This window comes from Ochlerotatus camptorhynchus, unplaced genomic scaffold, assembly GCF_037179485.1.
Source record: "Ochlerotatus camptorhynchus isolate MF236.1 unplaced genomic scaffold, CSIRO-AGI_Acam_v1.1 ptg000024l, whole genome shotgun sequence".
NCBI classification, from domain to species: domain Eukaryota; kingdom Metazoa; phylum Arthropoda; class Insecta; order Diptera; family Culicidae; genus Ochlerotatus; species Ochlerotatus camptorhynchus.
The window spans coordinates 2,682,495-2,709,635 of record NW_027040516.1 but is presented as its reverse complement, the minus strand read 5'-3'; the positions used below and the strand labels follow the sequence as shown (position 1 = coordinate 2,709,635).

Here is a 27,141-nt window from a genome sequence, read left to right as displayed (position 1 = left end):
CTTTTTATTTAATCATTTAATGAGCATTTGTGTGCTTATTTTGCTAGATTGTATTAAAACAAGCAATAGGATCTACCTCGAACACTTTTTTAAGAAATGTGATTTTTGACGTAGAACTACGTCTTTGTCGACTATACTGGGATACAAATCAAAAAATATGTGTGGTGAAGTAGTGTTAGGTTTTGAACGCTTGTAACTTTGTCATGTATAGATGAAATTAAAATCCAAATACGCCAATCGATAGGATGTTACATTAAGAACCTGCTGAAATTAATATTTTTCCAATTATTATGTAATAAAACTTTTGAAAATGTACAAATGATAATTTTATCACTGTTTTCATGAAATACGCGTTTTTCCCAAACCCAGTCATCATAATCGAGTACCACTTGGTTGCACATCGTTCTGAAAAGATATGAAACAGCACTGCTGTCACGCTTCTGCCCACCATTCGCTGCCAGACTGTTGAGCAGTTCAGTCGATTTGAATTCTCTCTAAGTTTCGTTCGTTCGTTCGCAAGTCGAATTAGCTCCGCGTTGTGTAGTGACGCTCTCGCTGACCCAGCCATGGGTAAGAAATCGCGCGGTAACGCGAGTGCCGGTTTACCGGGAAAACAGACTCTCCCAGGAGACGGCACGACCACCGAGCCAGCCCAGAAGAAGCAGAAGAAAACCCCATTGCCCATCCCGACAGGCGTTGCGGACCCGCAGCCGGGGCCTCCCGGAACTAAACGACCCAGACCTGAAGACAGCAGCGCCACCGTATCAGCAGCAAAAAAGCTGCTGAGCAACAATCCGTTCTCCGCCCTGCAGAACGGAGCCCAGCCGCAGTCGGACCCTGAGACGGTGCCGAAAAAAGTTAAGTTGCCACCCTTCTATGTGAAGGGCTTCCCTCCCGGGCTATGGGAGCAGCTGGATTTCTACATTAAGCAGGGCCTTCGCTGCACCATTCAACGGTGCACGGAAGGCTACAAACTGATGGTCCCGGCCGAAAAACACTTCAACGCAGTTCAGGCCCTCTTGGACAGAATGAAGCTGGAGTACTTCTCCCACGACATCGAGGCCACCAAGCCGCTGAAAGTGGTGCTGCGCGGGCTCCACGACATGGACACCACCACCTTAATGGACGAGATTAAGGCGAACGGCCTCAAGCCGGTCGAAGTCCACAAGATGACCCGCAGCAAGGCCATCAAGTATCGTGACCAGCTCTACCTGGTCCATCTGGAGAAGAACTCCACAACCGTGAAGGATCTCCAGACGACACGCACACTGTTCCACATCGTAGTGAAGTGGGAGCGGTATAAACCCACCCACCGTGGCGTCACTCAGTGCTCGAACTGCCTATTGTTCGGGCACGGCACCAGGAATTGCCGCATGGCCAGCCGCTGCATCAAATGCGGCAAAAACCACAAGATCGACAACTGCGACAGCATCGAGGAAGCCACTCCCACATGCGCCAACTGCGGTGCCTGTCCGAAGCGGGCCGAATACGCCGAGATCCGGAAGAAGGCCTCGTCCAACAGCCAGCCCGGTCGCAAGAAGGTTCCAGAAAACAACGCGCAGAACTTTCCTCCGTTATCACCGGTCCAATCACGGCCAATTCCAGTGTTGCCGCCGCTCCCGCTCAACCAACAGTTGGCTGCCGCTGCAGTTCCCGGTCAAGCCTCCGGGCCATCGACGGATCCCCCTGCTCCGGGATTGGCCGGTACAACCGGTGAAGCTACAGACGATTCTCCGCTGTCAACGGATGAGATCGTCACACTGTTGGCCCAGGCCATCATCATCAAGCGCACCTGCGCAACAAGAACACAACAGCTCCAAGCTATCATCTCCTTCGTCGCTAATTATGGACCGTGAACCCATAAAGATCGCCAACTGGAACGCTCGCTCCGTAGGGGCGAAAAACATTGAGCTTGCAGACTTCCTCCGCAAGCACGACATCGACGTGGGCCTTCTCACCGAGACTCACCTCAAGACCGGTGACAGCTTCTGGCTGCCCGACCACAGCATTGTCCGGCTTGATCGCACCAGCTCCAGGGGGGGCGGTGTCGCGGTCATCATCAAGAAAGGCATCAAGTACTGCACCCTACCCCACCACCGCACTTCCATCATCGAGGCCGTTGGCGTAGAGGTGGAAACATCGACCGGAAACGTCCGGTTCATCGCCGCCTACTGCCCCCGGCAATGTACCGTTAGCAATGGTACAGCACAGCAGTTCAAGAACGACCTTGCCATCATAACCCACACCAATGCCCGCTTTGTAATCGGAGGGGACCTGAACGCCCGGCACGAGGCCTGGCGGAACTACCAGCAGAACCAGAACGGCCGCCTGCTATTCGACCATTCCCAGCATGGTCTCTATTCCGTCTGGTTTCCGGACGAACCAACCTTCACATCACCGACGGGCAACCCATCGACGCTGGACCTGTTCTTGGCAAACACCAGATTAGCCAAGCCGGTTGCCGTCAACGACCTGAGTTCGGACCACCAACCGGTGCTGACCGAGCTGGGCTACAACGTGGCCCCTGCACCGTGCCAGCGGAAGGACTACCATCGAGTCAACTGGGTCCAGTTTCGACGCGTGGTCGACCGCCACATCGACGACAACCCACCGCTCGACACAGTGGAGGACATCGACCGGGCTCTGGAGGGTCTCCATCAAGCCATATCCGTGGCTGACGAAGAGTGCGTTCGACGAGTTCCTGTGAGGGGTAAGTTTCAAGCAATTGATTCCCACACCAAACTCCTGATTCGGCTCAGAAATGTTCGTAGACGCCAGTTTCAGCGGACTGGGGATCTGCAGCGTAAATACGAAATGGTCGATCTGAATCGGCAGATCGCTTCCAGAATGGTCTCAATCCGGAACGAGAGTTTCGCGCGGCTCGTTCAGAACCTGGACGACCGTTCCAGACCATTCTGGAAGGTTGCCAAGGTGCTGAAGTCTCACCCCAAGCCCATTCCACCACTTAGAGTCAATGACGAACGGCTTATCACCAACGAAGAGAAGGCCAATGCAATTGGGGAGCACATTGCCCAGTCGCATTTGCTTGGCTCTACAATCCCAAGTCCACTCGAGAACCAGGTTGTGCAGTGCGTCCAGACGTTAGATGCCTCCCCTTGTGCCGTCCCTCCAGAAGAACGGATTACAGAGGAACAAATTTGCTCAGCGCTGAAACACAGTACGAACATGAAGACTCCCGGGTTTGACGGAATATTCAACCTAGAGTTGAAAAATCTCAGCGCGAGGGTGCACTCGCTGCTGGCTGCCATCCTCAACAGATGCTTGGAGCTGCACTACTTTCCAAGCATCTGGAAGGTGGCAAAAATCATCCCGATCCGCAAACCTGGGAAAGACCCTTCACTACCGTCAAGCTACAGACCGATTAGCCTGCTCTCAGCGCTGAGCAAGCTGTTCGAAAAATTGATCCTCAGACGACTAAACAAGTTTGTGGAGGAACATGACATTCTTCTTCCGGAACAGTTCGGGTTCCGCAAGGGGCATTCCACCAATCATCAGCTAGTGCGGGTGATGAATAACATCCGAAGTAACAAAGCTGTATCCAAGTCCACAGCCATGGCCTTGTTAGACGTCGAAAAGGCGTTTGACAATGTCTGGCACGACGGACTTATATACAAGCTTTGTAACTCCAACTTTCCACCATACCTTGTGAAAATCACCCGTAACTATCTCCAGCAAAGGTCGTTCAGGGTGTCGTTGAATAGTTCCCTTTCGGGACAATTTCCGATCCCAGCAGGTGTTCCGCAAGGGAGTCTGCTGGGACCACTGCTTTACAGCATCTACACGTCGGACATCCCTCCTCTAGGAGACGGTTGCGTGTTCTTCCTGTTCGCAGATGACACCGCGATAGCCGTCAAGGGTAGGATGCCTCGTGAAATTACGAACAAGCTCCAACGATGCCTTGACACCTTTACTGATTATGCCACCACGTGGAAAATCAAAATCAACGCCTCGAAAACCCAAGCAATCATGTTCCTTCACAGACAATCGCCAAAACTTAAACCGTCTCCCTCCTGTACCGTAATAATGGATGGTACAAGGGTCGAGTGGTCCACTGATGTTACTTATCTCGGGATGTTGTTCGATGAGAAGCTCCTGTTCCGCTCGCACATAGAGAAAACCCTAGTTAAGTGCTCCGCCTTGGTTAGGTGTTTGTATCCGCTCATTTGCCGCAGATCCCGCCTCTCAAGGCAAAACAAACTGGCTGTTTACAAACAGATCATAGCCCCCGCGATCTTCTATGCCGCCCCGGTGTGGGAATCGTGCGCTCAGACCCACAGGAACAAAATCCAGGTTGCACAGAATAGAGTGTTGAGGATGATCCTAGATCGTCCATTCGACACAAGAATAGCAGACCTCCATCAAGAGGCAGAAATTCCCAAAGTAGATTCCAAAATTGATGATATGACAACTAAATTTATTCAAAAATGCAATCTTTCTGAACATGCTTTAATAAGCAATTTGTACATAGTAGGTTAAGTGTATATAGTAGAGTAGGTTAGTTTTAAGCTGTAAATAGTAGTATTAAGTAGTTTCTCTTCAAATTCTAAAAACAAAACAAACCAATCCCACCAAGGTGGTCGACCGTGTACTAAGTCTAGGACTAATTCTGTAAAACAAATTTTGAATTTTGCCCATACCTAAAGATGAAGAAAGCAATTAAATCACTTAGTAAAAATTTATATGGTAATCGTCCAAGTTAAACTAAAATAAAGATCATTTAAACTAAACTAAACGCTTCTGCCCATTACCGCTTCGGACGGCGTGGCGCTTGGTCCTGCAGTAAGCAGGAGCAAGTCAGTTGTCAAAGGTGACTTGGGTCCCGTTCAACTAAGGGGCTGTTCATTAACTACGAGGGGAGGGGGATGAAGGGGCAAGAATCCCAAAAAATTGTCTACGTAGTTAATGAACAGCCCCTAATACGAAACGAGGAAATGTTAGTTATGCAACGTTTAATTTGAGAAAAGTCTATTCTATTTTGCAATCATTCTACGAACACGCTGTAAAGTACATAATGATGATGCATAGTAATTTTATGATAGGGTTATCTTCCAAATTGGAGAACAAAGAGGTGCTTAAACTCCGTATGATCGTTATACCCCTTCCTCCCCTACTTCGTTGACATATGAACCAACATTTTGTTCAATATTTAAAGTACCGTCTTCTGACAGGTAAAACAACTGCCTGCTGCGTTATCACAAAATGCAGTCTTAACTTTCTTCTTTGCTTCAGAAACTAATGATGGAACTAATGAAAAAAACTTAATGTATTTTTTGGCAATTGTTTTATTCCACAACGTGTATGGCGTTTTTGTGTACTATACTGAGGTGCAAATCAACAAAAAATGTGTTTACGAAATAGTGTCAGTTCCTATTGTAGTCGATTTCGATGTCAAATTTGGTGTACATTGATAACAGCAAAATAACTCAACATTGATCAGCCCATGGTAGTTATATAGGGGACATTTTGTCTATTCTTAACTATAACATTAAATTTAAATACATTATCTCATGCGTAAGATGAACGGTGGTCTGATTATGCTAACATGAATTGTCACGAGTTTTGAACCATAACCGAAACATTGAAATTCTTTAAAAATTTAAGATAAAGTATAATAATCAAAAATGCATGACATACATCAATTTTGCGTAGTTCTACGTCATACTGCGGTCGTGTCTAGGACACAACCCTTTAATTTTTTTTTAATATTTTTTAATCAATGTTTTTTCAATAACTTTTCTGGAAGTAATTTTCCGTCCTCGACACATTTTTCAAACTTGTTTGTATCATAATGATACGCAATTTTGTATATTTATATATTTATATATTTTATATTTTAGGAGTTATTCATGGTTTTGACCATCTTTGTCCAAGGCCAACAACTCGAAGTTGGACCAAATTAGGTAAACCACACTAATTGCATATTTATTTATGACTAAACATCAACAGGCGTTATTGGCCCCAATGATGTAACCTAAACTAAACGTGAAAAGTACTAAAACTAAACATCAATACATAGGTAGTCATCTCGTTAAAAAAGAACATTACTAGACAAACTAACCTGATCTAGAAAAAAAAAACCGATCGAAACCTCCGGCGAAGCAGCTGGCGAGTCAGTTCAAAGTCAAAGTCACGCTATTGAAGAGTCTCTGTAAACCACAGATTGCGCTGAACATGCTATAATTAGTTCGCTGTATGGGCAGGCGCAGCATTGAATTATTCCGTAGGGCTTTGGGTTGAACATTGAGTCAACTTGCTCAAAGATAACAAGGCAATCGGTGCGTCCTTGCAAAATATCCGCAATTAGCAATGTCCTTGCTGCATTTTTTCGGACCGACAGTAACTCCAGATGGATCAGTTGCTAACGACTTTCGTAGCTAGGCAATCGGAAGGGATCCGTCCACGGCAGTTTACGTAGCGCAATATCAGGAACCGTCGCTGAACAGACTCAACTCTTTCGACACCGTTGTAATGATGAGTCCAGACAACCGAGCAGTATTCTAATATGGAGCAGTACAACGATTTAAGGCAGTAGATATCCGTGATGTCTTTGGCAATCCTGAAGATAAACCCTACAATTCTGGAAGCTTTGTAGACGGCATACGAGATGTGCTACTTGAAAGAGAGTTGTGTATCCAGAATTAAACCTACCTAGGTCCTTAATTTGGCTGATGCGTTCAATTTCAGTGCATATCAAAACATATTTTAACATAATAGTCTCTTTCTTGCGCGAAAAAGAGATAATCGAGCATTTGGACGGGTTAACCGCCATATGATTCAGAATATACAAATCAGCAAAATCTTTCAGCTAACGTTGAAGGAAGCAACAATCTTCAAGATGCGAATTCTTGGTGTGTTGATAGATGCGAAAATTAATCTTCTTCAGCACTTTGCACAAACCAAAACGTAGCTGTGTGCAGCGATTAAACATACTTCGAGTTTTGGGACGTCGTCTAGTGAGAAGCAACCGTTCAACTCTCCTTACCATTGGTTCAGCTCTCGTGACTTCCAAGCTACTGTACGGCCTAGGTTTCACCAGCATCAACATCGAAGCTATGGAACGTACTCTAACCCCAACATATAATGAGGTGATACGACAAGCTTCTGGCACGTTCAGAACTAGTCCAATTACCTCCATTATGGCTGAAGCGGGGTGTCTGCCATTTCGTCTAATACTAATCCAGCGCCTATCACAACTAGCAATACGACTTGTGGAAAAAAAAAACAAATCAGTAGCCGACCTAACCAGTGGTTAAGCGAGCATCTGATCTGTTTCTAGCAGTAACAGGAGTCTCCATGCCGAACATCTGTAGTGTTCTAAGACTAACCAATAGAGAGTGGTATACTCCATCACCATCTATAAGTAACGACTTGAGGGAGAAAGTAAAAGCAGGCACTGCAAGTCAAGTTGTTGTGCCAATGTTTGTTGAGCTTGTAACAAATAAATACTCAACACACAGGAAAGTATTCACCGACGGATCTAAGGACAATGAGAAGACTGGTGCGGGAATCGTTACAGATACCAAAAGAACTGCCTTCAGTTTGCCAGGAAACTGCAGTATATTTTCTGCAGAGGCTTTTGCGCTCAAAGCTGCTGTGTCAGAAATTAGCAAAGACGAACCAACAATCATATTTACCGACTCGACCAGCTGTCTAGACGCTCTTCAAAATGGGAAATAAACTCATCCTTGGATCCAAGCAATTGAACGCGAAGTTATTGGAACTAAAATTGTGTTTTGTTGGATTCCCGGTCACGCAGGAGTTCTGGGAAATGAGGAAGCTGACAAACTGGCAAATCAAGGGCGGAAGGGAATTCCACCAAACATGCCAATTCCACCCCAGGATGCTGTGCGGTTTATTAAACAAAGCATTTGGTGTGTTTGGGAAAATGTGTGGAGACAAACCTGGGCACACCTACGCCAAATCAAACCGACTGCAGGCAAATTTGTTGACAGAAAAAAATCATCTGAGCAGCGAGCTCTTACCAGATTACGCATCGGGCACACTCGGCTGACTCACTCTCACGTGTTGGAAAACAAATCTCCACCAATGTGCTGTTTTTGTGGAACTCGACTTACTGTGCATCATATACTTGTGGATTGCAGAGGATTTGCTGAATTTAGGCAAAACTGTGGAATCGATGGGACAATAACAAATGTTCTTCAAACACCTCCAGCAAAGAAAAAGCAGTAATTAAATTTTTGAAAGATGCTAATTTATTCAAACAAATTTAGTTCGTAAGATAATTCAATCTGTCATAAAAAAGAGACACGAATGTCACAGAAGTGATAAAGTGTCACTAATAAATAATAATAATAATAATAATAATAATAATAATAATAATAATAATAATAATAATAATAATAATAATAATAATAATAATAATAACAGTCTTCAATTGAGTGAATTCGAAAGAAGAGTTTAAGGTCATCTGCCGAAGATAATCGTGGTCCCTTAATTATTATTATTATTTATCTTTATTAGGGAGGCTTTCAGCCTAGGGCTGGTTCGCCTCCAATGGTCCCTTAATTACCAAATTCACGTCGGTGAAGTAAATCAGGAAAATCAGCGGTCCCAGGTGACTACACTGCGGTATGCCAGACGTGGCAGCGAACATACGGGACTGGTGACAACCAATGACAACAGTAAGATAGCGATCGGTTCACCTTTAACTTTTCGGCTATTATCAGCATTCCTATCGCAACGGAAAACTTCGTAATCGTCACCGAACACCTGACGAGAGAGCGTGCGTGAATCCAACCATGTCTCCGTGAGAACGATGATGTCTTTGCAAAGATCCGAGGTAGCTTTGTTGATTCCACTGACGTTCTGGTAGTTATGCTGGCAGTTGGCAGGATGGATGCATGGACATGATATAGCTAATGCGGAAGCCTCAGAACCGGAAACACAGCTAGAAGTTGAAGCGGTATCAGGCAAAGGAGAGTCTGAATCGTCAATATACATGCCAGTAATAACTGGTTGGAAAACCCCCGATCTTCAGCTACACTCAGGGCCAAGACGACTATGCTGAGCGCTGGCTGGAGTATGCGTCTCGGTGGTGATGGTGGTGGTCTAGAAGCAGTAGGTGTGTAAGTAGGTCCGTTGTCGGGCAAAACATTTCAGAAAACCCTTTTTCTCGATTCATGCGCAGGACCGGCAAGTCTGCTGGTCGCTGGAGGGAAGGGTTCAAATGCGGAGAGTGAAAAAGGTGCTTCCTCAAGGCGAGCGACAAGAGTGCGTCCCGGTATCAAGCTAGCAGAGGAGGCTCCGGGAAACAAACTGGCAGATGTAGTTTTGTTGGCACTGAAATTCAGATCAGCATCAGGCTCCGAAAACTCACAATTACAGTAGTACTTGCCTGATGTAGCAAGCTGGGAGACCCTTAGCCCACATCTAGACTCAGGGCCAGGATGACTTGAAAGAACGCAGGAAACAATAGGCGCGACTGAGCTAGAGGAGCTGGGGACTCCCAAAATGTTTTCCACGGTAGGTCCTGGTGCAGCATTATTCTTGGAGATCGTGGAAACATCTACGGTGTGTTCCGGATGAGCAGATGGACCATTCGAGGATAACGAATCGTTTAGCCTTGAGAGAGTCGGGAGTACCTGGATGCGAGAAAACTCATCACACCACGGCGAACACGAATAATTGAGATCCTTGCCTGAGCAAGCGTGGTGCACAGCAAAAATAATAATTTTGATATCACATCAAAGTGGATGTACCGTGTCAAAAATATGGTGTAATATTACTTGCCAATAAAATACAAAATTATCGTTAATACAGCGCATGAGCTGACATTTCGCTGCTTTTACTGCATTTGTTTATTTTTGTGTCCATAAAAATTACATGAAATTTTCGACATGATTGAAGTGCACCCTTTTGGATCTAATATTAAAATTTATTTTTTGCTGTGTGGAAGACTCCCTTTCACCGCCAACCTCAGAGCCGAGACGATTATGATAAACGAAGGTGGCATTACGCAGGATTGGATTGGGGTTATGGGGAGCTTCCATCAGGCTTTCTACAGTGCATCTCGGGTGCTGAAAGTATGTTAGGCCAAGATATCGTCATCACTCCATAGGGGCAGGATTGTATAATTTGGTGACTTTCAGTGTTCGTGAATCTTCAAATTCGTGAAATCACGTAAATCCTCCTTTACAGCAATCTTGAACGACATGAAGTTCAACGTGGAATAGTCTTGAACAGCTCAGCAGAGTGGTCGCACATCCAAAAAACGTTTTTCTCATGAATTCCTAGCTGGTTGAGAGCTCCAACTCAACCTTGGCGCAGATGCCGTTAAAAATTTCACCACAGAAACCACGCTTTTGGCACTTTTTGCAAGCCATATTCGAAAAAATTGTGGCCGGTGGTGTAAATATGTAAGAATATGTAAAAAAAGGAGGGACTTCAAATGTTAAAGCAAATGCATATATAGAGGTACCAGACATGTTTTGTAGTGTCAGGTACTCTATTTTGTAATCTGTGAAAGGGAAATCACAAATCGAGTGTCAACCAAATACATGGCATGTTGAGAGATTGAGGTCGTGAGAGCAAATTTTCTCTCTCAAATTGGAATTTTTTGGCTCTCTGGGAGCTGGTAGTAAATCAGGTAAAACTGTATGGGGAAAAATCATTTTTATTTAATTGTAGCTTGTTTAACAATAATTTCCGGGAAAAAACTGAGCGACAAATATTTAGGTTGTCGTTCACTTTGTTTGACCTGAATATGCACCGAAAGCGAATTATTCCCACTTCTCTCAATTTATATATGGGGATTTTTATCACTTTCTACCAGCAGAACGCGCCATCTCTGTGGAAAATGGTCAAACAAAATGATTAATTTGCTGTCAAATCTGAGCCCTTTTCTGCACTGAACCAAATCACCCTCCATTTATAGAATGAAACATCATTCATTCAGTTGCATCCAATTTCAATGTTTCTGAAAAGCGTATGACAAAATCAGTCGGATGATTTTCTATTCGGGAACATGTGATGCTATTTTGATCGGTGAATAAATATTGATATGTTTTTGTATGTATTTCATTATATGTTAGATATAATGAAAAACATTCAGTATGGAAACGAATGGAATTTCATTTGAGATAGTCCCATAACTAAAATCATTTGATTTCAATTATAAAATCTTTTATAACCGAAAAAAAATGGCAACACACGTTATGGGAAAACATGAGTTATATATTTTCAAAGGTCTTAAGAGAATTGAAATGCTCAGATGTAAGTATACGTATCATTTTGCTCACACACATGCTTTTATTGTTCAAGAATGTCAGCATTCGAAACGGTCAGCGCTACTGGATCATCCAGAACGTCGTGGTTGACCAATTTTACTAACGAGGCCACAAGATAAGTTTCCTTCCAGATGCACTTGCACGATGAGACTATTGAAGTTTTCCAATTATTTCCCAGGCCCCATATCAACGCAGGATACCTTTCAATTGGCTCTACCTCGCCATCATCATTCGTTTCTCAAGGACCCGCTAGCTCAGTTTAAAGCACAACTTGTAAATAATATAATCATAAATAAATTGTAAAATGACTTAATGTTGTGCACCTGATTTTCATCTGAACATCAACCGTATAATTTCAATTAAATAATTAGTTGAAAATAATACGATTATCCTATGATTTTATGTTTGATTAATGTCTTCTTTGGTTTTCGCAAATCGATCTAAAAACATTAATTATATGGATGATTGTCATTTCAGTGCTAACATTTGAAAACGGCACAAAAGCCATTTGTAAACAAATGGTTTGTGGGCCCTTTACTCACTACTTGAAGTACACCCACGCGACACAACAGCAACATCGGGTGGTGGAAATTTTCCCCTTCCTGACGATGCTGTTGGTTTGCGTGGGCGTTCTTCGGGTAGCGAGTAAAGGGCCCACAAACCATTTGTTTACAAATGGCTTTTGCGCCGTTTTCAAATGTTAGCACTGATTTGATTTGTTCATATTCCAACAGATGATAAATCGAATGAAGATCCTCTCAAAATCATCTGATAATAGTTATAGGGCTTGAGTGAGGCAACAATCATTCGATTCCAGGATGATGTTTTGGTTCAGTGTGATTGGTTGATTTGACAGGAATTTTCAAATCAACCAATCACACTGAACCAAAACGTCATCCTCGAATCGAATGATTATTGCCTCACTCAAGTAGTAGGCTGTGCGTGTGTTCGAATCTGACGTTTGTTTTTCCGGTGGAGTTTTTTTTTATCAATAATCGGTTGCTGATCTGGCTAATGAGGCCCAGGAGACAATTTCTAGTTCCTCATTCTATGTCCATTTTATTGTTCCGAAGCCAAGTAGAACCTCCACGAGGCGTCCCATCATTCGTCCCATCATTAGTTCCATCATTCGTTGAGTCGCAGCGTTGAACCTGACTATTGGCCACGAAAAGGCTTGCCAATGCTCATCAAAAATCGACTACATACATCCAAACATTTGTTTATCTCAAATCGAAGGAAGACATTCCGGACTAGTTCATGTTGATCTTCGTCAAGCTTCGTCTACAATTTGGACTTCTACATCAACACATGTCAGGCAGCCTTCAGGTTTAATTGGCTAAACTTGGTGAGCTCGTTCCATTAAGTAAATTTTTTATCTTTGCAAGCCAGTAACGTTGGGAGTTCACCTTTTTGTGGTGCGTTACTGGTATAAGATCTACCACCGAACCCTAGTCGTGACAACTTCAAACTAGGGAATCAGGATTTTCCAGTAATCAAAGGATCACATTTTAGTCCTTGTTACTTTTCATGATTTAATAATAAAGGGTGATACGGTCAAAATTTGGTCAAGGGAAAACGCGTGTAAATCGGTGAAATCGTTTATTTAAAAAATCAAATTAAATTTCTTTTTCAAGTTCAATTAGTATAAAATTCAGGAAAAATATTCAGTTAGGCTTCCGCTTTTCCAAATCCGAATTGCCGGGCCTTACGCTTGACCCCTGCCATCAGATTTTGTACAGCCACCTTGTCCACCTTCTTCGCCGCAGAAAGCCAGTTTGCCTTGAACTGCTGCTCGCCCTTAGCAGTTTTTTTGGTCTTCTTTAGGTTCCGCTTGACAATAGCCCAGTATTTCTCAATTGGGCGGAGCTCTGGCGTGTTGGGAGGGTTCTTGTCCTTGGGAACCACCTGCACGTTGTTGGCGGCGTACCACTCCATGGCCTTTTTACCGTAATGGCAAGATGCCAAATCCGGCCAAAACAGTACGGAACAACCGTGTTTCTTCAGGAAAGGCAGCAGACGTTTATTCAAACACTCTTTCACGTAAATTTCTTGGTTGACAGTCCCGGAAGCTATGAAAATGCTGCTTTTCAAGCCACAGGTACAGATGGCTTGCCAAACCAGATATTTCTTTGCGAACTTTGACAGTTTCATGTGCTTGAAAACATCTGCTACCTTTCCCCTTCCTTCTGCCGTATAAAACTCCTGTCCCGGAAGTGCTTGTCGGCTTTGACGTAGGTTTCGTCGTCCATTACCACGCAGTCAAACTTCGTCAGCATCGTCGTGTACAGCCTCCGGGATCGCGCTTTGGCCGTCGTATTTTGTTTATCATCGCGATTTGGAGTCACTACCTTCTTGTAAGTCGATAGTCCGGCTCGTTTTTTGGCTCGATGCACGGTTGTAGACGATACACCCAGCTTATTTGCGGCATCTCGGAGAGAGAGGTTAGGGTTTCGCTTGAAACTACCGGAAACTCTCTTTGTCGTCTCAGCGGCTTCCGGTTTTCGATTTCCCCCCGATCCAGACTTCCTGGCTGTCGACAAACGTTCCCCAAACACTTTAATTACATTTGTAACGGTTGATTTGGCAACTTTTAGCGATTTTGCCAACTTTGCGTGCGAGTAGCTCGGATTTTCGCGATGCGCGAGCAAAATATTGATACGCTGCTCTTCTTGCTTGGACGGCATTTTGACAACTGAAGAGTGAATTCCAAAATCAAAATAGGAGCAACATTCTACAAATTTTGACCGTATCACCCTTTAGTGACAAGACTCGGGTAGTGATCACAGCGCCATTATGCATTTTTATATTGTATATTTCAAATCAAAAATATTGTTTATGTTCATAGCTTTCACATAATCCTTTTCCCTTTGTCCTTCTTCTTTTCCTTTCCCTCTTCTCTTTTCAGAAAGCGAGTAATGGCGCTATAGCCATAAGTCATAAAAGGCTAGGACAAGAGTTAGTGCTCATCCGTCATCCGGGGCATCCGTCAGAAGAAAATGGAGCATCACTTTACCTTTCTAGCTATGATGTTTCCAACGACCAACCAATCTTATAACTACCAAAATAGGAACGTACAGTACGATATGTCCACGTTTCATCCATTTATTGGATTCTGAAGCATCGTGTTTGAATCTTCGATTTAAACAGGCCCGATGTTTTCTGAATCATCTTGCCCCTTAAAGGCTGCACAGTAGGCCGTTTTGATATGTGTGACGCATCTTTGATGAAAATGAAAAGAAAAATGATGTAGGTATATATGTATCATTTTCCATGATGCCTTCAAGAACTGGCTGTGTTGGTGTTAGATTAGATTAGATTAGATTAGTGTGATTGGTTGATTTGACAGTAGCAATCGTGGAATAAAAAGGACAGAGGGATCGCATCAATCTGACCGGCAGTGATGTCGGAATCAATGTTGACGTCAATGGCGTTGTTAATTTTTTTTATATTTGCGAAAGGAAGGTTGAAAAATTGACGGCACTGCGTGTTTTAAGCATTGGATATTGTTGATTTTTATGGTTTTTTTATTGTGCTGAGCAAAAATGATGTACTGCGATAGAAACTCCGAATAAAATCTAAATTAAGATAGAAAAAATATTTTACATTCCTGGTATCATTGGTCAACTCCGTCAAACACCACGCACAAATATCCGAAGGGCATTCTTCACACTACTGCACCATTTAAATCGACTGTTCCGAAAAGTCTCTGTCTTCTGCCAGAAGATGCTTCGAACGTTTTTCAGAAGATTCTCAGGATGTTTTTTCCGTCTTCTCCAGTAAGTTACTTCAAACTTCAACCGGACGTATTTATCGAATCCTCCAGACGTTTCTCCATGAGCTTCATCCGGAGATTTTTTCCAACTTCTATCTGTTTTCCCGGCTTCTTCTAACTTTCCCTGGAAATGGCTCCTCCTAGAATTTTCTTCCGATTTCCGAAACCTTTATAGCTTCCTCTGTATGTCACTACTTTTTTTCGAAAGCTTATTGAAATTTTACCCCCCCCCCCCTCCTCAATATTTTTCTTGGTAGCTCACCGGATGTTTTTCCGGGTTTCTTAGAACTTTATGCAAAAGAGTTTCTGTTTCTGGAAGTTTTTTTTTTCGCTTGCTTCAGGAGCTAATTCAAACCCTTTTCTCGTGACTCAAGGCTCGCCTACGCAAACTAACACCATCCTTGGGTTAAGGAAAGTTTCCTCTATCTGATGATGCTGGTAATTTGTGTTCGATTGGCGAGGAAAGAATAACCGACGTTTTGTTTATGAAAGTTGATAGTGGCTTTTCAATTGTTGGTCTACAATATAATGAATTGGTTCCGCTTTTTGATAGATCGAAATTCTACATCCACCAGACTATAAATCTAGCGACTATACATTGGTAGACTCACATGGTGATGCGTTACGGATGTACAGAAAACATCAATCAGTCAATTGGCATTAATCTCGCACAGTTGCTCTGTAAATTTGTTTCTTAAAAGTGGCATAAAACAAATATCCACTTCCACTTCATATTACTCAACATTCAGATGACGAGCCGGCAAAAGTTCAAGTGGACTCGTGGTGTTTGATTCTATAAAGCAAAATATTACATCATGTTTACGCCAGTACGTACGTAGGTGCTCATAAAACAGAAACGATTATTTCACGCAGAATTACATCCCTCGCGTGTGCTCAAGCAATAAACAATAGAATCGAGGCATTGGGGTCTGGTGGTACGGTGCAACCTGTGCGCTGTGGTCAGAATGCGTGAAGCCTTCAGGCCATAGTTTGTTTTGCTTTCACCGGCGATGCATTAATATTTCATGGGCTCATTTTGGTTGATTGCGGTGATTTTTGTGTGTAATTATTTAACATGTTTCTTTGTTTCGATGAAAGCTCGACCATCAGCTATTTTTAACTGTGGTTCATTTCTCATTTCATTATCAGTAGAAACCAGATCAAAACTTGTTCATCACCATGAACCACAATATATCGTATGGCAGGTCCCAATTTGGAAGGAAAATCCACACGACCATCATCCACTTTCAGTTATTAAATTTCACGAGAACGTTCCAGGCGATTTTTTTTTTCGGTTACATGCATGCCGGTGTCGGAGTTCCCATGATCATAATGATGCTCGACGACGAGCACCCGCGTTGCAGGAATGGTAGAAGGAAAACACATCGCACATTATTTTTAACGTTTCCTCCCACAGTTGCTGCTGCCATTTGCTGCTCATTTCGTTCGTATGTTGCACTCTGCTCAACTAATAGGGAAAGCGAGTCCTGGCTGGAGAGGCTATAAAAATAGGACTATTTGAAGTTTGCAACTCTGGACAATCACTACTGGCAGGCGGGAAGGTTATGGGAATGGTAACGGAAAGAAACACATTCACTTTGGTACGATGTCGCTTTTTTCGATGTTCATGTTGGTTGGTCGATGCATGATGCAAAAAGGAACGAGTTGGTTGATGTCGGAATTTTCGCAGAACGTTAATGAAGGGTGAAATGGGTTATTTCGGAAATGGAGACCTTTTGGAGGAAATTTTCTTTCTTAATTATGATAACATGTAGGACTTCGTTATGGGAGGGAGTCATCAGCAGAAGTTGCGTAATGGTTGGGACAAAGCGATTCGATTACAACATTAAAGCATAAGATATTTTAATAAAGCTTGAGATAGCCCATTTTTTACAATGGTGATCTTCTTAACAAAATCCGCTAGTTCATGCGTGACGACTATACTCAGCGTCTCAGCTGACCTTTTCTATTTATTTCAGCACGTACTTGCAGTGCACCCATGCACTGTTTACTCAACCAATATCGCCGCAAACATTTCGATGCGGGATTGCAAATTATACACTCACTTGTGACTCTACTCGACGACGCCGATGATGCGAATCCTTCCGAAACACAGAGCCCGCTTCTCGATTCCCGATTCCCATTTGTGCAACGGTGTCAGGTTCCCCGATAGCAGATATTTTTCCACGTGTTTCCCACTTGTTTGCAGAAACAATATTTAAAAATGAGAGTTCATGCTTCTGCTTCCTCTCACGCCGACACCGTTTCGGATGAAATCGATTGATCAGTGATTCATCCGTTCGTTCGTTCGTTCATCTCGCTATCGATGCTCGGATGCGGAAATCGGTTTGCGACGAGCACATAGCTGCTACTAAGATAATATTTTCTGACGAACGGAGGAAATTTGTAAGTCCTGACTAAGTGAAAAAGAATCACATCCGCTTGCTCTTCCTGCTATTGCAGTGTAGCAAAAGCATGAAAGTCGTCTACTTGTTCATGATCAATACTCCCCCACACACACTCCCCATGATACCAGATCTGTGTCTGTACCTGGTGATGACTTTTATCGAATTGCACAACACGTTCTCATCCGGGAATCTTTCTGTGATAGAACAGTCACCGGTTGGAACTGTTTGCTGTGAAAACATTTTCCGGTGGTGCACAAACATGAGCTGCCGATATTTAGGATGCTTTCTCGGGACGAGTGGGTGGAGTGGGTGGGTATGGGAGATAAAATGCGATGGGTATGTGACTGCAGGGAACGGAACTGAACAGCTGTTGGCTAGATGAGGTGGACTGTGATGATTGGAATAATTGGAATAATATTATCGCAGTCAGGTGCGAATGATGAGTGGTTAGCATTTTAGAGTAGGCACCTACCAGAATGTAGGCAAATATTTAAAGCTCCATCATTTAGAAAACAGTTTATCGACATAAACAACCAGAATCTAAATAGACACTGATAAGGGAAGTTCAAAAACAGCCTTTAAACTATTTCCATTGCTAATGGAATCGGAATTAGGCTAGTTCAGGTCCTGTCAATATTATTCCATAGGAGGCAACACCAAACCAAACCTCTTCTAGAAAATGCCAATATCCAGAGATAATTTCAACTGAACACTAATCTTTCAAATGGGCGTATGTGTATGTATTATACATATAGATTAAAAAAAACTATAACTCAAATACAGCTGATTTTGAAGAAATTGTGTCTGAAAAAGAGTTGTAGATTATCCATAATCAATAATCTAATCTAATACAAACGCAGCCAGTACAAGAAAGCATCCAGGAAAATTATTAGGTTATGTCGTTTTCGTTTTTGCGGTGTAGCTATCGGTTGCACCTTTGTTTAGAAACAAATGATAATGAGCTGTCAATTACTCGTGCTTATTGCTGCTTACACTACACAGGTGTAGTGTAGCAAAAACGAAAACGACATTAGATAAGATCTAATAATTTTTCATGTCAACACAATGATGACACACTGATGTCGTCCGTATATGCCACCAGCAGATCAAGTCCGAGATGTTTTTAAGACAGGTGGGCAGGAACTCACGGTCTCCCAGTGTTGGTGAGTTCTTTGCCGTTAATGTTCACGATTAGTTCACTATTTTGCCATAAAGAAATTCAAAACAAAAATTTTTATCTGCGGATTTGAACAGTTTTGACCTGTTTCATACGACCGGAAGGTGTATGCTGGTCACAAATGCCGTGCCAAACTGATTTCCAACGCAATAAATCAATCTTTGATGTGAATTTCGCTAATAAACACGAGGAGCATTTCTTATAGCAAAACTTGCCATAACAAAATGGGCGGTTCATTTTAGTAAACAAACTAACACTTCTTCCGACTGTGTCACCTCTCTTACTCGCCTAGATGGAATGTATTACTCAATCATGTCGTCGTCTTCGTCATCGCGGCGGGGCTTTTTGAGGATCGGTCGCCCTCGACTTCGCCTGCTGCTCGTGGAAGTGTTTGATTCGTCTGTCTCATTGCCGTTCGATTTACTGCGTGGAGGTACACCACCAGGATTTTTGAACAGCTCCACCGAATCCGAACTGATGTCGGTCACCTTGGTGAGCGTTCTCGACGATGCTGGAGGTTGGGGTTTTGTTGTGTGTTGGGGTCTCGCATTCTGGCATAGTACTACCATCTCTGTTGGCGTGGTGAGTAGGCCGGTGTGAGTTTTCTGGTCGAACAGTTCGTTCTCACTTGTCGACGGTGGCAATTCGGGAAAAGTTACCGACGTTACCGGCAGTGTTGCCAGGTCATTTTCAGACAAATCTGGACCAGGTAAAATATAAAATCTGGAAAAATCTGGAATGCCACAAAAATCCTCTTTTTAACATAATGCTATTGAAATCAAAGTTCTGTGCCAATCTCCCGTAAAAATAGGTCAGTATGATCATCTGGAATTTATTTAAAGTACAAGAATGGTTATAAATTACATGTTTAAATAAATTATATAAAGCAAATAACTTGTAAGCATTGCTAAAATCATCCAAAAGTTGAAAAGTATTGACACAGTGTGCCCTAAAAGTTCAAATATCCATAACACAGCATTTCAAAAATTGAGTTAAATACAGCAGAAAATATGGTTAGAATTGTTTTTTTTATTTTTTGATTGTTTTGAAGTAAAATTAACCGAGCTGAAATGGGAATCAAAGCCTAACATCGCGGAACTCACACACAGTTTACCTAAACTATGGGTAACTCCACTCTTCGCATGACCATTACGAATAATTTTATGCCAAAGAATAATTTTTTTCGCCTTTTTTTATTTTTAGTTCAATTTGAATCATCCTCGAATGCAATCATATTTCTTTTCTATATTCCCCTAAAATAATCTTGAAAATATCTAAACTTTTCCAGTAAAATTCTAAGAGTTTTAATCATTACCTCTTGTAATCTCTTATAAATCACTCTCCAATTTCACAACTCCCTCAAACTGGCAAGAATTGACTCAATTTTGTGTCCATTTTTCTCTATGAAATTCTTAAAATATTCTTAACAATTTCCTTGGTACACAATGACTGTCACATTCTTCTCAGACTTATCCGATAATTTCCTTCGAACTGTTTTGTAGGTAAGGTCAGAATTATTCTGAAATCCTTCAAGTACTTTGCCAAAATGGTTTTGAAAGTCTACCAGAAATAGCCCTTAAAATTTTATGAAAATTAATCTCCATAGAAACATTGGACAGAATTCCATTGAAATTATTCTCACGATTCATATCAGCATACCCCTTAAGTTTCATCATAAGAATTTTCTATGATTTCTCTTCCGGATTGTATTTCCTTTATTGACAAAATCTCCATGGAATTTTCAGCAGAGTTGACAAGACAATTGACACCGTCTTCAACCAGAGGTTGCACAGACTGAATATTTAACACTAGACAACGGACAACACACCACACCTATCAGACCAGTAAGGACATTTTCAGGTTGCCAAAATTTGAACCGGCTGGAGCGGGAATCGAACCCTCACTTCGTGGCACTCACAATATGCCTAAATGATGGGTGCGCCGCACGATCCCGAAACCTACAAAACTGGATGTAATTCTACTCAGAATAAGCTTGAAATTCTCATTTGATTTCACAAAGAATTCGCCTTACAGTTAACTGTGAACTATTTTCAGAATTACCTTAAAATTTCAATAATGTCCAACGTTGTTTAAAAAATCTGGGAAAATCTGGAACATATTTAAAAAATCTGGAATTATACGTGGTCTGTCTGTCTATCTGGGAAGGTGACTAAAAATCTGGAAAATCCAGATAAATCTGGAATACTGGCAACGCTGGTTACCGGTGGTGGCGCAGCAGGCTTCGGGCCAGCTGGTTTATTTCGTGGCGGATTCGGGTTCGATGGTTTTCGCAGCTGCTGCTGTGGTCCCGTTTGCTTTGCCACATTAGCGTAGCTCTTCTGGACCAGCAGCTTTTTATTCTGTACACACGAAATACCCGTGTGTGTCAGCTCGTGGCAGTGACGGCACGACAGCAGTTGACCCTTGTAGGCAATGTATGCCTTCACTCCGTCGATAGTGGCCCACGAATCGATATTTCGTTCTACCACCATGCGGACGGACCAGATTCCAAGCGGCACGCTACCGTACTCGTGACCTTCACCAAACATAAGCTTCCGGATTGAAAGCACTTCGCCATACCGACTGAGGAACTCGAGAATCCTCTCTTCCGACACACCTTCGGGAAGATCCCACATGGTAATACGGAGCTTGTATTTTTTTTTCCACTGCATTCCACTTCATGCTTTTCGTCGTGTTCATAGACCACTTGTTGGGCCAAAGCTAGGTCAGCGACCTTGACGAACGCGCATGATTCACCTCTATGGCACTGTAGTCTCTTCACATCTTCCCTCTTCAGACCAAGTACCGTACGTCAAAAAACGTAGGTTTTTTCGTACGATGGCTTCAGAGGGAGATTCGAATAATCAATTCTAGAGGTGTTTTCTCGCCTCATCGCGGAAACACTGCACGCGACGTGGTCCAGCGACACAAGGACAATTGTAAAAAATGCCTGACTCTCTGATAAGCGTAGTTGAAAAAACGTCTACACGTCTCAGAAGCTGAGCGATAACTGCCTATTCATACATAGCAGACCAACACCAGCTTTTCTGGCTCTCTGGATAGTAGGTAGTGATCGAAAGTGTAGCAGACGGTAGTAGCCGAGATCGGAATACATACAGTAGTCAGTTGATCTCCACCCGGTCACCGATCTGGACGTACACACTTTGCTATAGATCGTATCGTTCTTAAAACTAAGTGTTGAAGACGTCTATTCTGTGGAAGAAAGACTCGGTCTGTTTGCCTTCTCCTGGTGCCCACAAGATTGCCGGGTCGGCGGAGTCGCGATTTTCCCGCAAGTGTCCACGAGTTCAGTTCTCGTTTCGAACACTGGGTTTGGCGGTAACGTCATGATTTTCATACCAATTTTTACTGTCAAAATCGAACATTTTTTTTTATCATGGGGAGAATGAACCGGATGATATATGTATTATAAATATTTCTCATTATCCTTTGAAAACGGTCTTAATCTTTTTGCAGGACTTTTGAATATATAAGAAAATCCAGATCTCGTTATAGGTGGATACATTCGGATGTTTTGCTGTTGCACTAGAATTACCTTGTTGGATCACCCTGATGAAGTAAGCATCAAATTCAATCTACCAACGCTTCTAGTTAATCCCCAAATTGTAGTCGTAAAATTTCCACTCACTCCTCCTCGGCACATCTCATCTCGAGAATCAAAGTCAAACTACTGTATCCAATGCGTTGTACATTAAATAGTATCAGACACGAAAAGTAGTTAGCTGCAAAAACTGAAACCCTCTCTGCCTGACGGTCGACCTCAACACCGAACCGGCTACGGTTATAGTTTATCCCTCCAAAAATAACCTTTTTTCCATTTCACCTGACACTGATCCGACATCCTTCCGGTGCCTCCCACCCCCGCCCCTTTCACTAAGTCCGACCAGAAGAGGATGAAAATTCAATTTAATTTCACAGACAACACCGGATCCTGTTCTGCCAGTTACCTACCATCTCCGAGATAAACTCGCACAAGGCTTCTGGGCCCGGCGGTGAGTGAATGTGCATTAAGTTGCTCCTACCCCGAAGAAGAACGCTTTCTATACACACCGACCGTCGGAATCTGTCAGTCTGTGTTGATTACGACGTTTTTCGGAGATTGCTACCAAAGAGCTGCCGGAGGTAGCGAAGTGATTATGTAAAATGGCTTTTAGACCCTTGAGCTACTGTTATCATAAAAACAAGCGTCATCGTCATTCGACAGGGGAAGCGATGGTATCACTTTTCCACCTGACCTGCCGGTTCCAATGAGGACGAACTACCATCGTATCAATCTGTCTCGGTCCGGTCCGAAAGGTAAATGCTAGATGACATGGGTTGCCAGTATAAGGGATGGATGAAAAAAAGGTCATAATACTTACACTCTTGAAGTCGATTAGCTTGGTTATCAGCGTGCCATCGCTTCGCTGGAACTCAAGCGTACACGTATCGTCACTCACGCTGGACGTTATTGTCTCCTGCACTACCTCTCCTCCCTGTCGAAGAAAAAGTAGAAATAGAGATAACTAAAGCATACATTTACGTTCCGGGAAATTCTACTGATGCATTTCGAATTAATGAATTCAAAATCTATTCTGGAGAATCCATTATCCATTCTTTCGTACTGAGCCTTGAAGTCACAAAGGGAATAAAAGAATCATTTACCTCTCCCACTAAACTCCAAAAAGCCAACAATTCACTTCATCACATTTCTCTTCGCACACCGTTAATAGCCTTCCAGCGAAGTCAACCCACCACCACCACCACCACACGAGTGCCCGGAGCCCATTTTCCGGCTTGTTCAATCTGCTATCGATTCGATAAATCTTCCGTTAAACTTGTCGACTCGTCCTTCTTCCAGACTCCAACTCCCGAAAAAAGGCTCACGAAAAGAGATGCACGTATTTTGTACTCACCAACCGAAGATTAGGCAAGTGAGGGGGGGGGCGAGGAAATCCCAGGTGCAAATAAGGATAAATGGATTCCGAACAATAATGGATTGGCGGGGCGAGGAGTGGCAGTGAAAAAATACCGCCAGAAACCGGATGCCATTTTTCTTAGCCATCGAATGCGGATTTTCGTTGACAGAGGAAGTGAGTTCTTTGCTACTTTCGATTAAGCCATTCTCTCGTCGACAAAAAAAAGGATCCCTAAAACGAATAGATTTTGCGTTCTCCGTCTGATGCCGGTTGACTTCGGATCCGGATTTGCCAAATGGGTTCACTTTGAGCGAAAGAGAGGACGGGAGAAGCGTGGCAATTTCAATCAGTGTTACATTTATTTTTCAATTAAAAATCTCCCGCCATTTCCGCTGTCATGGGTTCGATTTTTTTGTTCCCCAATATGTTCGGCAGTTGCAACTCGATAAACGATTCTCGGTCCGTCGTGTTGGGAATGGAATGGATTACGGGGTATCCGATTTTTAAATGGGATTATGGATTGGAAAATGTTCTGCTTTGCGAATTTAATGCTGCAGTTTGGATTGAATCGATTTATTTGGATTTTATACTTGTGCATTATATGTCTATGGAACGTCGAATCGTAATCGTTGTAGAATGTGAAGCTTTTAATGGCGAGTGCATTCGGAGGAGTGATGGTTTGCTTAATTATGTCGAGCTTTAATATTAATGGAATGCATTTGTCGCGCGGGCAAAATTGAAAGCAACATTTAAATTCCAATAATTAATCATAACTGATTATTTCTCATGTACGTTTGGCAGTCCAATTTGATCAAAAGCAGCACTTGATATTAATTTCTGGTAGAGAATTGATTGCACATTGAGCTTTCAGAAAATAAAAATTAACACATAATTTCGAACGAATTTTTAGTAAGAATTGAGTTATTCTCCTGCAAATGACTTCTAAATGTATTAACCTTTCCATGTATACCGTTGGATACGATAAAGAGTCACACATTGTATATATATATATATTGTTCCAGAATCCAAATTCGGCCTACGAGTTACAATTTCGTACAAATACATACAAACGTCATTAGCGGCGCCGGTGGTGTAGGGGTAATCGTTATTTCCTCTCACCCCAAAAGGCCTGAGTTCAATCCCAGTCGGCGCCGCCGGGATGTTCTAAGAATTAACATCTATGATCACGCCTTCCTTCGGATGGGAAGTAAAGCCGTTGGTCCCCGGTTCATGAGTTGATGGGTCGATAGGTAGGGTCCAGGTGTGGGAGCTCCCTTCTGGCATTCGTAGTATTGGTACTCAGTACGGAAAACAAATCAATTGAACCAGCAAATCAATCAACAAATTTGAAATTATCAAAATATTTTCATCTGTGTGCACAGAGCCAAAAGTCTTGAAAAGCAACACAGATAAAAATTCTGAATTTTAATTGTGATGTAAACATTCATTCACGTAGACTTGTATTTCATTTCACGCAACCGAGCAACTTGCAAACAATGTTGTTTACAAAGATGGGCTTTTGTACACAATATTTGCTACATTGCATGAAATGTGTCATTTGCCATTTAAATGATCTTTATTTCTTGTGATTGTGTGGTTTACATGTATGAATTTGTTAAGTGACACAGATGCGTCTTTTCAACTTTGGTACATTTGAGATTTTAATTATTATTTACAGTTCCTAGTCCTATCAGGCCTATTTTAAAGTATGACCACCTTGGTGGGATTGGTTTGATTTGAATTGGAAAAAGGAGACTACTTATAACTACTATTTACAACTACAACTAACCTACAACTACTATATACACCTAACCTACTATATACAAATTGCTTATCAAAGCATGTTCTGATAAATTACATTTTTGTGTAAATTTAGTCTTAATTTCGTTAATTTTGGAATCTATTTTGGCAATGCCTGCCTCTTCATGTAAATTTGTTATTCTAGTGTCGAAAGGACGATCAAGAACCATCCTCAGCACTCTATTCTGAGCTACCTGAATTTTGTTCCTGTGAGTCTGTGCACATGATTCCCACACCGGAGCTGCGTAGAGGATCGCAGGTGCTACGATTTGTTTGTAGACGGCCAGTTTGTTCACCCTTGAGAGGCGGGATCTGCGGCAAATCAGCGGATACAGACTCCTAACCAAGGCGGAACACTTGACTACGGTTTTCTCCACATGCGAGCGGAATAGGAGCTTTTCGTCAAACAACATCCCGAGATAGGTTACTTCGGCGGACCACTCAACCCTTGTGCCATCCATGATTACAGTACAAGAGGGAGTCGGTTTTAGTTTGGGTGATTGTCGATGGAGGAACATGATTGTTTGTGTTTTGGAAGCATTGATTTTGATTTTCCACGTGGTGGCATAATCAGCAAAGGCGTTAAGGCATCGTTGAAGTTTGTTCGTTATTTCGCGAGGCATCCTTCCTTTGACGGCTATTGCGGTATCATCTGCGAACAGGAAAAACACGCAACCGTCACCGAGGGGAGGAATGTCGGAAGTGTAAATGCTGTAAAGCAAGGGTCCCAGCAAACTGCCTTGCGGGACTCCTGCTGGGATGGAAAACGTGTCGGAAAGACAACCATTCAACGATACCTTAAACGACCTTTGCTGGAGGTAGCTACGGGTGATTTTAACCAGATGTAATGGAAAGTTGAAGTTACAAAGCTTGTATACAAGCCCATTGTGCCAGACATTATCAAACGCTTTCTCAACGTCTAACAATGCCATGGCTGTGGACTTGGATACAGCTTTGTTACTTCGGATGTTATTCATCACCCGCACTAGCTGGTGATTGGTGGAGTGCCCCTTTCTGAACCCAAACTGTTCCGGAAGGAGAATGTTATTTTCCTCGACAAACTTGAGCAAACAATTGAGAATGAGTTTCTCGAACAATTTGCTCAGCGCTGAAAGGAGGCTGATTGGTCTGTAGCTTGAAGCTAGCGTTGGGTCCTTCCCGGGTTTGCGGATAGGTATGATTTTCGCTGTCTTCCAGATACTTGGAAAGTAGTGCAGTTCCAAGCATCTGTTGAAGACAGCAGCCAGCAGAGAGTGAACCTTCATGCTGAGATTTTTCAACACTAGGTTGAATATTCCGTCAAACCCGGGGGCCTTCATGTTTTTGGTGCATTTCAGCGCTGAGCAAATCTGTTCCACTGTGATTCTATCCTCCGGAGGGATGGCACAAGGGGAGGAATCAAGGTTGAGTACGCATTGCTCAACCTGAACTTCGAGCGGACTTTGGATGTTGGAGCCAAGCAAGTGCGATTTGGCAATATGCTCACCAATCGCATTTGCTTTCTCCTGAGGGGTGATTATGAGCCGATCGTCATCATTTTCATCTTTTAGTGGCGGAATGGGTTTAGGGTGCGTCTTTAAGACCTTGGCAACTTTCCAGAATGGTCTGGAGCGGTCGTCCAGATTCTGGACAAGCCGCCCGAAACTTTCGTTCCGGAGTGAGACCATTCTGGAAGCAATCTCCTTGTTCAGATTGGCCATTTCACGTTTCCTCGCTAGATCTCCAGTCCTCTGAAACTGGCGTCTACGAACATTTCTCAGGCGAATTAAGAGTTGGGTGTGGGAATCAATAGCAATAA

The 27,141-nt window shown here is 42.8% G+C and overlaps 1 protein-coding gene across 2 annotated transcripts in view; it reads right to left on the bottom strand.

Annotated features, from left to right (window-relative positions):
- oaf (out at first) overlaps positions 1-27,141 on the bottom strand; it is a 285,677-nt gene that overhangs the window by 96,054 nt on the left and 162,482 nt on the right. For both annotated transcript variants that reach the window (XM_065229389.1, XM_065229382.1), the window contains exon 2: positions 23,007-23,120. In XM_065229389.1, coding sequence (XP_065085461.1) covers positions 23,007-23,120 — 114 coding nt within the window. The remainder of the gene's footprint in view (positions 1-23,006; positions 23,121-27,141) is intronic.